The sequence below is a fragment of the Abrus precatorius genome, unplaced genomic scaffold (assembly GCF_003935025.1).
Source record: "Abrus precatorius isolate BTA unplaced genomic scaffold, Abrus_2018 Scaffold6, whole genome shotgun sequence".
NCBI classification, from domain to species: domain Eukaryota; kingdom Viridiplantae; phylum Streptophyta; class Magnoliopsida; order Fabales; family Fabaceae; genus Abrus; species Abrus precatorius.
In genome coordinates, this window is record NW_020874406.1 from 21422915 (window position 1) to 21437531 (window position 14617).

Genomic DNA, 14617 nt, shown 5'->3' on the forward strand with positions numbered 1-14617 from the left:
ACAGCACAATGATATTCTGAGCATTGAGGTCGTAAACCTACGAACCGCAAAAAGACAAAACATAGTAACATTTTCATTTTCTTTTGTTATAAAAATAAAAATAAATAAATAAACTTTGCAAGCTCATCGTCCCGGGGAACCAGCAATAACAGTAGTTGTATGTTTGCTCATTTGATCCCAAAAAAAGCAAACTTCAAGGAGAAAGGAGCCAAAAAAAGTGTTCTTTTTCGACACCCAGATTTCAGGTTCAGGTATTTTGTGCTTTTTTTTCATCAAATTAAGGTTTCACCTATGTATCGGAATTTTTGCTTCAGAAAAATCTCAGATTAGGTTTCCCTTTTCATACAACTTGAGATTCAATTCTTTTATTTGTTAATGCATTTTCACCCTGACTGCCAGAATATGATAATTGAAGAAATGGGTTACCGTTTAAATTTATTTTGGAATCTCATATCTAGTTATTGTTGGTTTGAAAGGAAAGTTCTTATTGTTGAGGTTGTGGTGATTGTATTATAGTTGAGGTGTGAATTTTGGATTGTTGATGTGCTTTTATAGTGATTGTGGGACTTGGAACGGTAATTAGGAACCTCAACAAGAGGATTGGTGCTGTTGATAGGAATTCCTGAAATGTATAGGCCTGTGGCTACTTCAGATTCAGCCACGCCGCGGGGTGGATCGGCTAATGACAGTGGGGACTCGGTTGTGACTTTAGATCAAGTTCCAAGGTGGATTGATGCTGAGCTTTCCATAGGTTATGACAATGGAGATTCCTCATTTTCTACTTCAAGCTTCCCTGATCCCTTGACATTCAACTCGGGAACGGAGGGCGGCAGTGGTTGTTCAGTGTCAAGGTTTCCTGTCAACCATGAAATTAATTCGAGGATATATTTGTGGAGGGGGAACCCCTGGAACCTTGAAGTGGATGCTGTGGTAAATTCAACAAATGAGGTGAGTGGTATATATATAATTTATATGCTTTTGCTTAGTATTACCTTTGGTCCTTTTTATAAGAAACAAAACTGAGCATTTTCTTGATCCTTATTATAAAAAACAAATGATAGATTTAAGATGTATTAATTACTAAATTTCTTTTATATTTTTCTTTTATTAGTATCATTAAATATATAAATTACTAACTGCACCATTTAATATCATGAGTATTCATGAAATTAAATTTATATTTATGAAAAATATAACTGACTTAATTACTTTCCTAAGTCTTAGTGATTTAGTCTTTTGTTTCTTATAAAAAGGACCGGAAGTAGTATTATTGTTTACTTTTTCCTTCATATATTTATACATTTTGGTTTAACTTTTTCTGGTTGGTAATTGCAAAGTTGTAATTGTTTTCAGCGTGTTGTTTTCTATCTTTTTACTACTATTTATGTAGTGCAAGCCAAAAAAGGACAATAGGACCACGTGAAGGACCTTACAGTTCTTTAGTCAGATGTTTCTACTCTTGAAGACAATTATATTGTCAGTTAACTATTTTGATAAATTATTATTTTCCCACTCTTTTGAAGTTGAAGCCCAACCTCTATCTTGATAATCTTTGTTGCGGTGCCAATGGTGATTCAATCTGCTTCAGATTGCATTATTTTTTGTTGTGTTTCGCTTTCTTCATTCTTTATGAGATAATGATCCATAAGGACTCCTAGGGAACAATTTGCACTACAAAGGAACCAAAGTGGTTGTTCTGTTATATAAAGCAATTGTTTTCTTCATGAACACATTCTCAAATTTGTTATTTTGCATGCATGCATGCATCCTTCTTTTGGAACAGGCCTTGATAATGTTAGAATAATATCTAGAAAATATCTCATAATATATTTATCTCATAATATCATAGATGATCTCTTGTCTCTGAAGATTGGTTTCTATTTTTCATTATATTTTGTTTGCTTGTTTAGTTAGAATTAAGAGTCTAATATCAGTATAAATGGGGTCAGTGCTTTGTATTACATCCAATCAATATCAATTTCAAATTATTCAGTTTTAAATCTCTCTTTTCATCCTTTCCTACCTATAATTTCAACATGGTGTCTAAATAATACAATCCCTCATGACCTTTCCCATCAGTATTTTGCTGTCAAGTTCCCTAAAACCTAGATATGTCATTATCCATGATTCTTTCTTTCTAGCTAGCCGTGTACAAATCTGACCTCCTAAATATGTTCTCTCTCCCTTTTCTCTATCCTTCTATGGCTTCCATCTTAAATCTGTGTTTTTGTGGTTCATCCCTAGGCTCTAGTCTAATCAACTCGTCCAACCATCACAATGTTGCTGCCCCCAACTCAGCCAGTCGCCAGAGTCTTGCTGCTGCTGGAGCAGGGACATGCTGTCATATACCAGCTGGCAGCTGCCAGATTCTACATGTTAAGCCTTTCTCATATTAAATTCATGGGCATGTGAGCTGTGCCCCTATTTTGGGCCACTACTGCTGCCTCGGATCATCTTTCCTAGTTGTCTCTGGTCAGCTTCAGGTTTCCTTGCCCCCATTTGGCATTTGCCACCTTCCCATGCCTCTTAAGTGTGTAACTTTAGCAATGTTGAAACACTTAGTAAGCTTTAGCTTGAAGATGGGTGTTATAATACGTAGAAAGATCCTATATTACCTTTATTGAATTTTAGAGTATTGTGTTTGATCTATTAATGATTTCCATATCTTGTAATTTGTTTCCTTATTTAACTAGTATTAGGAGTACGCCCTATATTAGAATAGATGTAGCTATTAATCTCGGGTAGTGGCATGTAACAGCCAACTCCAAAAATGTTATGTCGAGATAGTGAATAGCGGGTGGCTGTTGTTTAGACATTTTATTCACAGATTAAATAATTTAAACTCTACATATAAATGCTCACAAATTAAAAGAAAATACTCAATTCAGGTCATATTCATAATTAAAATAAAAATCATAGATCTTGTGCCAAACATATAAGTAAATAACGATAAAAGTCAAGGAAACAAACAAGATAATGTTGCAGTTTGGGTGTTGCACAATAGATGGAAGCATGGGAACCTACATCCAAATAGGGATTTTTAAATTTGGAAAAGAGGGAGGGAAATGCCAATGTTGCCCCAAATAAAATCCTCCAAACAATACTTTTTATGGGGCAAAATGAAATTTTTTGACAAATTTTCACTCTAGTGCTGCTATGGCATTGCTACGGCTACTGCGGTTGCTTTTTCAAAATGCACTGCAATTTGGACTTTGTAGCGACCCATGGCCACTCCACACTGCTATTAATAACTATGAACTATAATGAACTATAGATAGTTAGTGGTTAGTGCTCTGTATTTGTCCGTATCAAATCAATATCAATTTCAGATTCTTTTGTCTTTATTCTTTGTTTTCTGCATTTCCTACCTAAAATTCTATAGTTCCAGTAGATAGGAAGCCCAACTAATGAGAAATTGCATAAATATTTTTTTTTTGAGTCATCTAATTCTTAGAGGCACATACTGTCTGGTGTTTGAATGCAATTAAATTTTAGGTTAATTGTGATTCTGTTGCTGATAAAATAAAATCCCATAATAATAATATTGAACACTTATGATGTCATTAAGGCAGGATCTGTATTTTAAAGAAACTTGGCATCTACTTGTGATATTGGAAATTGACTTACGTATAAGTTCTCTCAATTCCCAACCATTATTTTGCACCTCAGACTATTGTGATTATGTAATAAAATGATACTGTGTAGCAGGTTAGAACTGGACCTCCAGTAAATATAATGGAGCTAATAGTATCATATTTCTTACCTTGTTTTCATTTCTTGTCAACAGATCTTGGATGAAGCACACAGCAGCCCTGGGCTGCATGCTGCAGCTGGACCTGGTCTTGCAGAAGAATGTGCAACTTTGGTATAGTTCTTATAAATTTATTCAGCAAAAATGTTTTGTTGGGCTATGATGGCCGCATTACATTGTTATTGTGGTTCAACAATTCACAAAATGGCATGCCAGGAAATGGCTTTCTGGACATGATATATAAATATGATGATATGATTGATATCACATATCTTTATTTTTGACAGGGTGGATGTCGAACTGGGATGGCTAAAATTACCAATGCCTATGATCTTCCTGCAAGGTTTGTACATTGGTCCCCCATTTTTTGTTTTTTCAAAGTAAAAAAGTAATTGTCGCCGTTTACCCCATGGAAAGATCAGTGCCACTATGCAATCACTGTTTACTTTATTCGTTGTCATGCTGCATAAATTATATTAATATATTCTGCCCTTTATTACTGGCTTATATTTCTTTTTCAGTTGCATCTTACTCTCTTGGTGAGAAGTTAGATTCCTAGTATATGATATTTTATACCTTTAATGAATTTCTGGCAGGAAAGTTATCCATACTGTTGGCCCAAAGTATGCCATGAAGTACCATACTGCTGCAGAGAATGCGTTGAGTCATTGCTATCGTTCCTGCCTGGAACTTCTGATTGAAAATGGGCTTAGAAGGTTTTTGTTCTTTTCTTGCCAAATGTTATATAGTTTTTGTCTTGAAACAGTTTGTATGGGCATCCTCCATGCAACTTCAAAGATCTAAAACTTGCTTTTTGTTTGGCATATATTGATGCAGCATAGCTATGGGCTGTATATATACAGAGGGAAAGAACTATCCCCGTGAGCCAGCTGCACATGTAGCTATAAGTGAGTTTTTCCCTTATAATTTTACAGTCTATATGGATTATTGTGATATTTATTCTGACCTGATAATACAGGTTAACTTTGACAATTTTATAGGAATTAAATTTTCCTTCTTTTGGAGATATATTACTTTGTGTTGTTCCATCCATACAGAAAATAATGCCAAAAACAAGAAAAATAATATGCTGAATATATCTTTAATAGAGAGAGGAAATCTATCATTGGGGGGAAGGAGAGAGGAAGAAGATAGAATGACAAGGCATACTCTCACTTCTTCATGTTGATGATCAATTATTTGCTGTTTGCTTAATTTAATTATCTGTCTTACTAAATGCAGTTTAGATTGGTGATCAGGGGGATGACAAGGTGCAACATAAGTAGGAAGATAGATGTATGTTTAGCTTCATCTTTTTGTGTATAATTCTACCATTTTATACAGTTAACAATACTCATTTCATGCCATTCCTTTCCATTTCAGTTAAATCAGTTTTCACATCCTTAGATATCCTCACATAACTGCTGAATTTAGAAGGGGATATTTTGAGAGAGAGAGAGAGAACAGAATCTTTTAGAGAGAATTTAGAGAATGAAAAGCTCTCTTATTCAAGGAAATTGAAGTACATCGGTTCTTCATATCATCCATATATGTTGTCCCATAACTTAATGGACATAATGGATACTATTTCCTCAGCTACTAATTTCCTAGACACTAATACCCATGAGTACTAAATGCATTTTATCATGTGATACATGAACATACTATTGCTAAAGTGCACTTACTATTATTTCCAACAATAACCTAGACACTAATACCCATGAGTACTAAATGCATTTTATCATGTGATAAATGAACATACTATTGCTAAAATGCATTAACTTCTATTATTTCCAACAATAACCGCAAGGTGTTTAATCATGCTTATGCTGAACAATATATTTTTATGTTGAAAACTCTTTTCTGATTTTGATGTATAATATATTTTTATCAGGCTTCTACATCTGGTATGATTTTAGATTTTTTTCTCTAATGTGTTTTTCTATTCAGGAACTGTACGGCGGTTTCTTGAGAAGCAGAAAGACAATATAACAGCTGTTGTCTTTTGCACTACTAGTACAACTGATACTGAGATATATAAAAGGTAATTTGTTTCTCTGCTATAGATACTGGCAATATTTTAAATGAAATAAACTTTTCAAAAGTTACCCCAGTTTGTTTATTTTCTTCTCAATTTTTATTGGTGTATTATTTATTCATTCTTACCCTTTATATTAATTCCATGTAGATTGCTTCCACTCTACTTTCCTCGGGATAAGCATGAGGAGGAGATGGCTTTGTCAAAACTTCCTGCAGATGTTGGGGATGAGAATGGTGAGACCGTCATAGATGAACGTAAAATCAGAATAAAGCCTTTGCCTAAAAACAATGATTTGAAACCTCCTAAAGCTTCAGTTGATCTTCCTGTTAGTGATGTTGGCTTGCTTCGCAGGTCAGTAAATTTTTAATATGAGGTTTTAACATATATCTATATTTCTTTCTAGATTGCTCAGCATGTTTTTACTCTAACAGTGTTCCACTTTGCAGACACATATATAGATGTGTATTACCAATCTAGATATAGATAAATAGTAGATTTCCCAGGATCTGAATATATAATCTACTAATCTAGACTAAAACCGTACATTAGTTGTTGTCACTTTCACTTTATTTTAGCCATCTATCAATATAGTTATTTGGGACTTGCTATTAGAAATGATATGACATTGTTATGATTGACAAGACAGTTTGACAGATATGTCTTGATGAAATACATCTAAAACAACATTGTTTCATTCTTCACTTGCCATTACAAACATGGGATTTTTCAAAAATTTCAAATGGAAAATGGTGAATGAAACAATGTCATTTTAGATGCAATCATTCAGTCATCTTCTGTCAAACTGTCATATTTGCAGATAATGATGTCATGCCATCTCTAACAGTGATATATTAGTATTTTTGTTTATTAAGCAACAGGTTGGTACTGGGACTAAATTGAAAAAAATGGAAATGTCAATGACTAAAATAAGGATGAAAGCAAATGTCAGACCAAAATATGGTTTTGATCAACAATCTAAAATTCGTTGTTGCAAGTTTACAATGCTACTGTGCATCATCTAAGCATTATCAACAGAAACAAAGATTTCTTACTTGTTTGAATGCTCCCCCCAAATATATTTTTGTTTGGCAATGAAAAGAATAGCCAAAAGTTACTTTTCCATTTCCCCAAACTTTTTTGTATTGTAAACCAAACAAGCACTTAAAAATCACTCTCTTTGTGGATTTATGTTTCTATTCCACAGTATTAATCCATTGGCATTATTTTCTTGAACCTTTTTCATTGTATTTGACTAAACAGGCATCATCCATTTTTAAAGTTTTTCTTGTAGAATTTTTCTGATTAATGTGGCTTTTATAGGACTTCATCATATTTAGATTCTTTTCTGGATCCTGCCTTCATGTCTTTGATTAAAGACCCTGATGAAAGACGTCTGGAGCAGTGGGAGAAAACTGTTCAAGCACAAAGAGGCTGGAATTTTGCTAAATTGCTTGGATTGGGTGACTTAGGTGCACCTCCACTGTCTGCAGCCGAAGAATATTCTCTGCACTCTAGATATCTTTCTAAAGCAAAATCCTTAAACCTGTCTGAAATTGCCGAAATGAGAATTGTGTGAGTGTTCATCCAATTCATTATCTGTGTTATGCACAACACAGGGATATTTATGTATTTCATTGTTTGGATTTTTAGAATTGAAGAAAAATATGTTTGGCTAACCAGTCTGCACATGCATACATTTATATTATGTATGGTGTTAATCATAAGAGAAATCATCTCCAAAATTAGAGCTAATCAACACTAATCACCAATGAGGCAGTAATAATATATAATACTACTCATTATACATGTGCTAAATTCTAACAGGATTAGTAAAATTATAGTTGATGTTTGAAAATTTACTGGGTTGAGAAATTTCTGTCATTTGGGCAAGAGACGAGGTGAGTATTTGAGTAGTAAATTCTTCAATCCTTTTTGTCCTTTTCATCAACTAGCCTGGAGACATATGCTGTGATGCAGTGATAGTAAGACAGTCCTGTAATGATGAAATGATTTTATTTTGTGGAAGAAAAAGAAATGTTGTCGCTGGTTAAGTCTAGTTGTTATGAGATTTCAATCGTAGATAAACAAATAACAAACATTTTGCTCTTTAAAATTTTCCAATATTCTTTCCTTTCTTCACCATTTAATATTTCATTTAATTTCAGAGTGTTCAGATTGATATTTCATGCATGTTTTCAGATTGATGTTTCATTTAATTTCAGAGTTATGTATGTCTTACAGCTATCGTGGAGGTGTAGACAGTGAGGGTCGTCCTGTCATGGTTGTTGTGGGGGCTCACTTTTTGCTCAGATGTCTTGATCTGGAGCGATTTGTGCTTTATGTGGTGAAGGTGATTCAGTTATACCCTTCAGCTTGACATATTTCACTGTTGACAAGCATAAGCTTATCACAATTTTTCATCTTATGGATGTTGGGACTTGGGAATGCATAATTCTCTTAAATCTCATTTTCATTTATGAATATAAGTTTTAATCCTATTCCCATACCCTTTTTACTTTTTAAATATACTTAAAATGATCTCGGTGTTAATTTCAGGAGTTCGAGCCTATAATACAGAAACCTTATACTATTGTCTACTTCCACTCTGCTGCGTCTCTGCAGACGTAAGTGTTAAATAACAGAATTCTGGGATTTACAGATTGGTCTATTCTCTTATGTTATTGGGGTATGAAATATGTTCAGGATTGTCTTTCAAAAGTATTTGAATTTGTACGAGGAATGGGCTAACTGTAGACATTAATTGGTGAACTAGTTGTTATATTATGTGAATTATTTGATTACATGAATAAAAAATGCTTTCATTTCTAAAATTTGTAAAATTCACATTTTGTAGAATAAGAGAACTAGAAATCCAACTGTTAATAATATGGCTGAACTTTTTTTTTTTTTTTGAACTTATATAGTATTTTATATAATTGCCAAACATCTCATATAGTATCAGTAGTACTTTTTTTGGTTGCTGGAAACATCTGCTTGTCCATTTGCATGTGAGGCATGGAATCTTGAAGTTACTTAACTATATGTAGTTATGTACCTTTGTTGAGGTTGGTTGGCATTATTTTTCTACCTGTTTGATATTTGTTTGATAAACAAATAATTTATTAAGAAATAAAGGAGATACAAATACACACAAACCCGGACAGACATGCTTTCATACTACTGCCTATATAACATTTAGCATCACTGAATCTCAGTACATCGCCCAGTCTTTAAATCATGCAATCCTTTCATTTGAGTCATCTGATGCATTGTGGCTTGGCTATATGCTACTCTGTCAAGGATGGTTTTTCTGTTAAATTTAAGTTCATTATTATGCTGATGGTACATTTGCCTGTTTAAGTGGTAGAGTTCTGTGAAACAAAACTAAAGAAGGGCAAGGTGACAGTTTTAGGGAAAATTGTTCTATAATTACTTAGGAAATAGATAGGAAGACAATTGTGCTTTGATGGTGGTTGAGTATTTACGTAAGAAGGTTGCTTTGTGAAACTATGCCTATTTATCCGTAACTTGTAGTTTCCTATTGTTGGTTGCTCCAGATTTGCATGCGATGCTCAGTAATATGGTTTCCTAACGACTGTTTTCACCTTTCTCCACCCTGTTTTTATTATATAAATAGGCAACCAGACCTAGGTTGGATGAGAAGATTACAACAAATACTTGGACGCAAGCACCAGCACAACCTGCATGTATGCAATATTTCTGTTTTCTTAAATTTTAGTTACAGCTTTGTAGTCTTTGTTTTGATTCTCCATCTGATATGATATTTCAGGCAATATATGTCCTTCACCCAACTATGGGACTAAAATTTACTGTATTCGCACTTCAGTTGCTTGTGGACAATGTGGTGCGTTATGAATCAGATTTTATTAATAGACTTAAACCATCCTATGCATGTTATTATCATTGACGATTAACTTTTAGGTTTGGAAGAAAGTGGTATATGTTGATAGACTACTGCAGCTCTTCAGATATGTACCTCGTGAACAGTTGACCATCCCAGATTTCGTCTTTCAGTTGAGTCTTTTTGTTTTCATGTATTGTCATCATTTGTTCTTTCTTAATGTTATTCCATAGAAGAAAATCGGTAGTAACATGCTATTGGGAATTATAGTCATAATGTTTACTATTGGCTGAAATCTATTGGTAATTGCAAAATCATAAGTAGGATTCATTAAATAGGAAGTGAGAGCAACATAATTTTGCTATCTATAGTTATATTAAAACTTCCCAAGGTTGAACATCTGTCAAGTTTTCCCACCCTTCATTCTGTGTCTTTCTTTTGGCATTCTGCTTTTGTATTTTCATGAAAATTTGATCACTTTTTAACTAGTCCATTGACCATGCAAAGAACGGGTGGATTGTTCTAGTTCCCAATCAATTTTAACCAAGTAGTAGTAAAGAGTGTATTAGAAAATATGTTGCTGCCATTTCTCTTCCATGAAATGTTTCACTTGATTTCTAGAAGTATTTGAGCTTCAGACAGGTGTATCATATTTTGTTTTCTGTTTCTATTTTCTTGTGAATGGAGCTTAGATTATAAGTTCTAATTCATTTTGTACTTGTATTCTCGTAGGCATGACTTAGAAGTGAATGGAGGAAAGGGTCTCATTGTGGATCCCAGAACAAAATATGTTTATCACAGACCATGAGCCTTTCATCTGCAATTCTTTTATTAGTTGATATAAGAGCATTACTTGCTGTAGTTTCGTCTTTATTTGCCTTGTCCATTATATATGTTTGTGTATGGAAGAATTCATTTTTCATTTTTGGAATTTTTGAAGCATTGTTAAGTTTTCTCTGTAAGTAAAATAATATTATATTTTTTTTTCTCTGTAATCTCCTAAGTAAGTTCTGAATATAATTCAAGGTGATTTTAATTTCTGTTGAAGCTGGCTTGTTGTGCAAGTGTCTTTCACATTTATAGGAGCAGGTTGATTGGTATAAAATCAGGCTTTGAAGATTTTCATTTTTCTCACTGCATTCTTAATTTATTCTACTAAGTACTAATCACTATCACCTTGAACAATATGCAACCAATTAAGCAAAATACATTAAATCAAACACAAATTGAGTGATAGTTAAATACGCTAAGTTCCTTTGGTTGATTGTTAAGGTGTTATCATTAATATATAGTAAGGAGGGAAGGAAATATCAGCCGAATATTTTCTTCACTCTACTTATTATTTGATTAATTGTTTTTGAACTATTAAAATGGGACATTTAAAGGTATCTTTTTTATAAGTGAAATATAAATAATAAAAATATATAGTATTATATATATAATATCATTTTAAAGTGGTTTAAATATTAAAATTTATAATGTATCAAAAAAATATTAAAATTCATATTTGTATATGCCAAATGGTAAATACAAAATAGTATAAAGCCTTCAGACAAAACACTTAATAGTTAGTGTAAGTGAATGGGCTCGAAATTCGTACACAATTGGTGAATGCAATTTGGTACCATATAACACTTTTGCTTATTTATTCCATCGACTATGGTATTTAGGACTATCAATTTGGATCTCGAGAGGAACAAGGAAAGATATGTTTCTCTGTACAAATTATAATTCAAAGATTCCCCAGTTGGTCAATGTTTGCGCGTTAAAGTAAAATAACAATCAATTTGGATCGCACACATCACTATTTTATAATGCCAACAAAAATCAGCAAAACATACCAAAATATTTAAAGGTGAGCTTTATATATATATACGCATTTTTTAAATGAGTTTTTCATCATAAAAAAACGAACAATTTTTCCTTTCCAAACACAATAGCAGTAGAGCAGAAAAATACTAATAATAGTTATCAATGCAAAAATGGAAATCGGTAGTGGATTCATAGAGAACAAATGAACCATTTCTTCGAATATATAATTGTAACTCATTCACTTAAGTAGTTTATATGCATAAAGAATCTCAGAAAGAAGACGGAAAAGATCATTAATTAAATATTATCAGCTTTTTTTAAGAGGGTTAGTAGCATCTATCAATAGATCAATGATAAATATTTAGTGGTGGCAAAATCCGCTAACAATATTTAAAGGACGATAGTTTTAACTTTCTGATTCATATTTTAATGATGTATCTTTTATTTCGGTATTGCAACAATTGTATTAAACATTTTTCTTAGAGATATAAATTGAAATCGAGCGACCTATGTTCTCATTTTATTCAGTTTGTAAAACTTCCTTGAAAATAAAATTTTATCTTTTCAATCATCCATTCCACAACTTTTTTTCCTCAACAATATCTTCTTCAACTAACATTTTTTCAAATTTACATATTTCATCTTTATTCCAACTTAAATTACTTCAAACATGCTTTTAATATTTTAATTTCCGACCGGTTTGTGTATATTGTATGTACAGACACACATATATAGCTTCAATTGCATTTGACCGCTTTGAAGATTGTATGTGCAAAAGTGGAGTGGGAACAAGAGCAAGTAGAATATAGGTGTTGGCCAATTTGCACGCTGCTTCCCTAATGTCAATATCAATGATTTGGAATATTTGGCTTTGCATGAGATGAAGTGACTGCAAATCCACGGTCTCATGTGCAAAAGCAAACCAAGTGTTAAGGATTAGAGGCATATTACCCTTATAAAATGCCGTTCTCTACCATTATGGTTCTACAAAATAGAATAGCTCAAGTTTATTCACATACTTGTTTTTGTTTAGGTGCTAATGGCAAAGTTGGCAATATCACTCTCATTCTTGTCCTTGACACTGTTAGCACTAGCAAGTGTTTCTAATGCTGGTAGCATTGCAATCTATTGGGGACAGAATGGTGAAGAAGGCAAACTGGCAGAGGCTTGTGCCACAGGGAACTATGAGTTTGCTATATTGGCCTTTTTGCCAACATTTGGTAATGGTCAAACTCCGATGATAAACCTTGCTGGCCATTGTGATCCTACTAATAATGGTTGCAGTGGCTTGAGCTCAGACATTAAGTCTTGTCAAGCCAAAGGCATCAAGGTGTTGTTGTCTTTGGGAGGAGGTGCAGGTAGCTACTCCCTTGCATCGGCTCAAGATGCAAGACAAGTAGCGACCTACCTTTGGAACAACTTTCTAGGGGGACAATCTTCGTCGCGCCCCCTTGGACCTGCTGTTCTTGATGGCATTGACTTTGACATTGAAGGAGGATCAAACCTTTATTGGGATGATCTTGCAAGGTATCTCAAAGGGTACAGCTATAGAGGCAAAAATGTGTACTTAACAGCAGCCCCTCAATGCCCATTTCCTGATGCTTGGATTGGAAATGCCCTCAAAACAGGTCTTTTTGACTATGTTTGGGTCCAATTCTACAACAACCCTCCTTGCCAATACAGCAGTGAAGTTAGCAATCTTGAAGATGCATGGAAGCAGTGGACTTCAGATATACCAGCCAACAAGATCTTCTTGGGGCTACCAGCTTCCCCTCAGGCTGCAGGAAGTGGCTTCATAGATGTGAATGATCTTACTTCCAATGTGCTTCCAGCAATTAAAAGTTCTTCCAAATATGGAGGTGTTATGCTGTGGTCTAGGTACTATGATACTCAAAGTAGATACAGTTCCTCCATCAAGAGCCATGTCTAAAATCAAAACATATTTGAGTGTACTTTATGTTTGTATATGTAGTATTGTAATATTTAATCTTGTACTGGTGTATGATCAACATACATACATATATATATATATATGTGCAGTTTCTTCTCTGAACTATATTATTACCAGTGTTTTGACAAGTTTTTACCTGAACAACGTGAATTATTTGGGCAGACATGTATTTTGAGAAGCACTCATAAGTCAATAGAAATTAGGAGACAGCCATGAAGTCACAAAAGAGCATCAAGATAACAGAAATAAAGTCTAGCAGTCTATACATATCCAAATAAGAATTTCTATTTGGTGCTGCCCGTGTTAAGTGGCTAAAATTGGAGAAATTATTCTATGGTCAAGACTACTACCTGTTTATGATTTTGGTCAATTATAAAATGACACATGGTTAATTTTTTATGAACTCTTTCTTTTAATTAAAAGTTATAGTTAAAGTGTTATTTTTTTTATTAATTGAGACTGTAAATATGTGGTGATCTCAAATCTTACAATAATTTCTCTCAAAATTGAGAAGTGGGAGGCTGGACAGTAAAATTTTACAGGTGGAGCCTTTAGGGTGAGAATTCATGAGATAATTGTGTTCAACAAGAATATAAAAGTGAGAGACTCTGAATTTAACCCAACTTTTATTATATGGTCACGCAAATTCTGATCCAACTTAAACTCCCTGATTACATCTTTCTACCCTGCGAAAAGAAAACACTCTCGTGAGTCATATCTGTGTACAGTATGTGTGAAAAATTTGTACCCATCTAAAAATAGTGCAGAAGTAATCACTAATCCCCTAATAAAATGGTGACATGATAATGGCCTTTTTAATTTAACAAAATTTAGATGTAACCCCATTCTTTAATTAAAATTAAAAGTTTATCTTAATAGAGTACATTATTGACTATTATTATATAAATTATTAAAAAATAATTTTAATTAAAAAATTTCGTAAAAATACCCTTAATATTGAGACAATTTTTTATTTTTTTATATGCTCTTTTATCGTCATGTTTTATGATACTTTTTCTCATCCAATCATCACATCTTTATTATTTTTTTTTAGAAAGATGCTACAATTTAGAACTCAAAATCATTTATTTTCCATCTTTCTACTGAATTTTTTTGACTTCTATATTTTGGATTTAATTGACAATATTTATTGAGACCAAGAAAAACGTAGAAATTTTAAATCAACTACTTACATAAATT

General features: G+C 33.2%; 2 protein-coding genes across 7 annotated transcripts; both read left to right on the plus strand.

Annotated features, from left to right (window-relative positions):
- The first annotated feature begins 7 nt into the window (after positions 1-7).
- On the plus strand, positions 8-10698 carry LOC113868588 (protein GDAP2 homolog). 6 transcript variants are annotated; one of them, XM_027504291.1, is made up of 15 exons: positions 8-245; positions 584-948; positions 3788-3865; positions 4039-4094; positions 4348-4467; positions 4589-4659; positions 5702-5795; positions 5940-6143; positions 7113-7364; positions 8034-8142; positions 8349-8416; positions 9430-9499; positions 9583-9657; positions 9735-9826; positions 10387-10698. In XM_027504291.1, exons 2-15 carry the CDS (start codon positions 628-630, stop codon positions 10460-10462), a joined length of 1686 nt encoding a protein of 561 aa, XP_027360092.1. In that variant the 5' UTR covers positions 8-245; positions 584-627; the 3' UTR covers positions 10463-10698. The 6 variants fall into 6 exon arrangements, with proteins under 6 accessions (XP_027360092.1, XP_027360090.1, XP_027360089.1 ...); XM_027504289.1 differs by having other exon boundaries at positions 109-251; positions 556-948; XM_027504288.1 differs by having other exon boundaries at positions 109-251; positions 10387-10697.
- A 1807-nt stretch (positions 10699-12505) lies between these two features.
- Positions 12506-13396, plus strand: LOC113868589 (hevamine-A-like). Its single transcript, XM_027504294.1, has one exon. It carries the CDS (start codon positions 12506-12508, stop codon positions 13394-13396), a length of 891 nt encoding a protein of 296 aa, XP_027360095.1.
- The last annotated feature ends 1221 nt before the right edge of the window (positions 13397-14617 follow it).

Excerpts from the sequence above, each read along its gene's own strand:
- LOC113868589 (XM_027504294.1), top strand. The coding sequence starts at position 12,506 with ATGGCAAAGTTGGCAATATCACTCTCATTCTTGTCCTTGACACTGTTA.
- LOC113868588 (XM_027504291.1), top strand. The coding sequence starts at position 628 with ATGTATAGGCCTGTGGCTACTTCAGATTCAGCCACGCCGCGGGGTGGA. Across the intron at positions 3,866-4,038 it reads CAGAAGAATGTGCAACTTTG|GGTGGATGTCGAACTGGGAT; the intron begins GTATAGTTCTTA and ends TATTTTTGACAG. Across the intron at positions 5,796-5,939 it reads GATACTGAGATATATAAAAG|ATTGCTTCCACTCTACTTTC; the intron begins GTAATTTGTTTC and ends AATTCCATGTAG.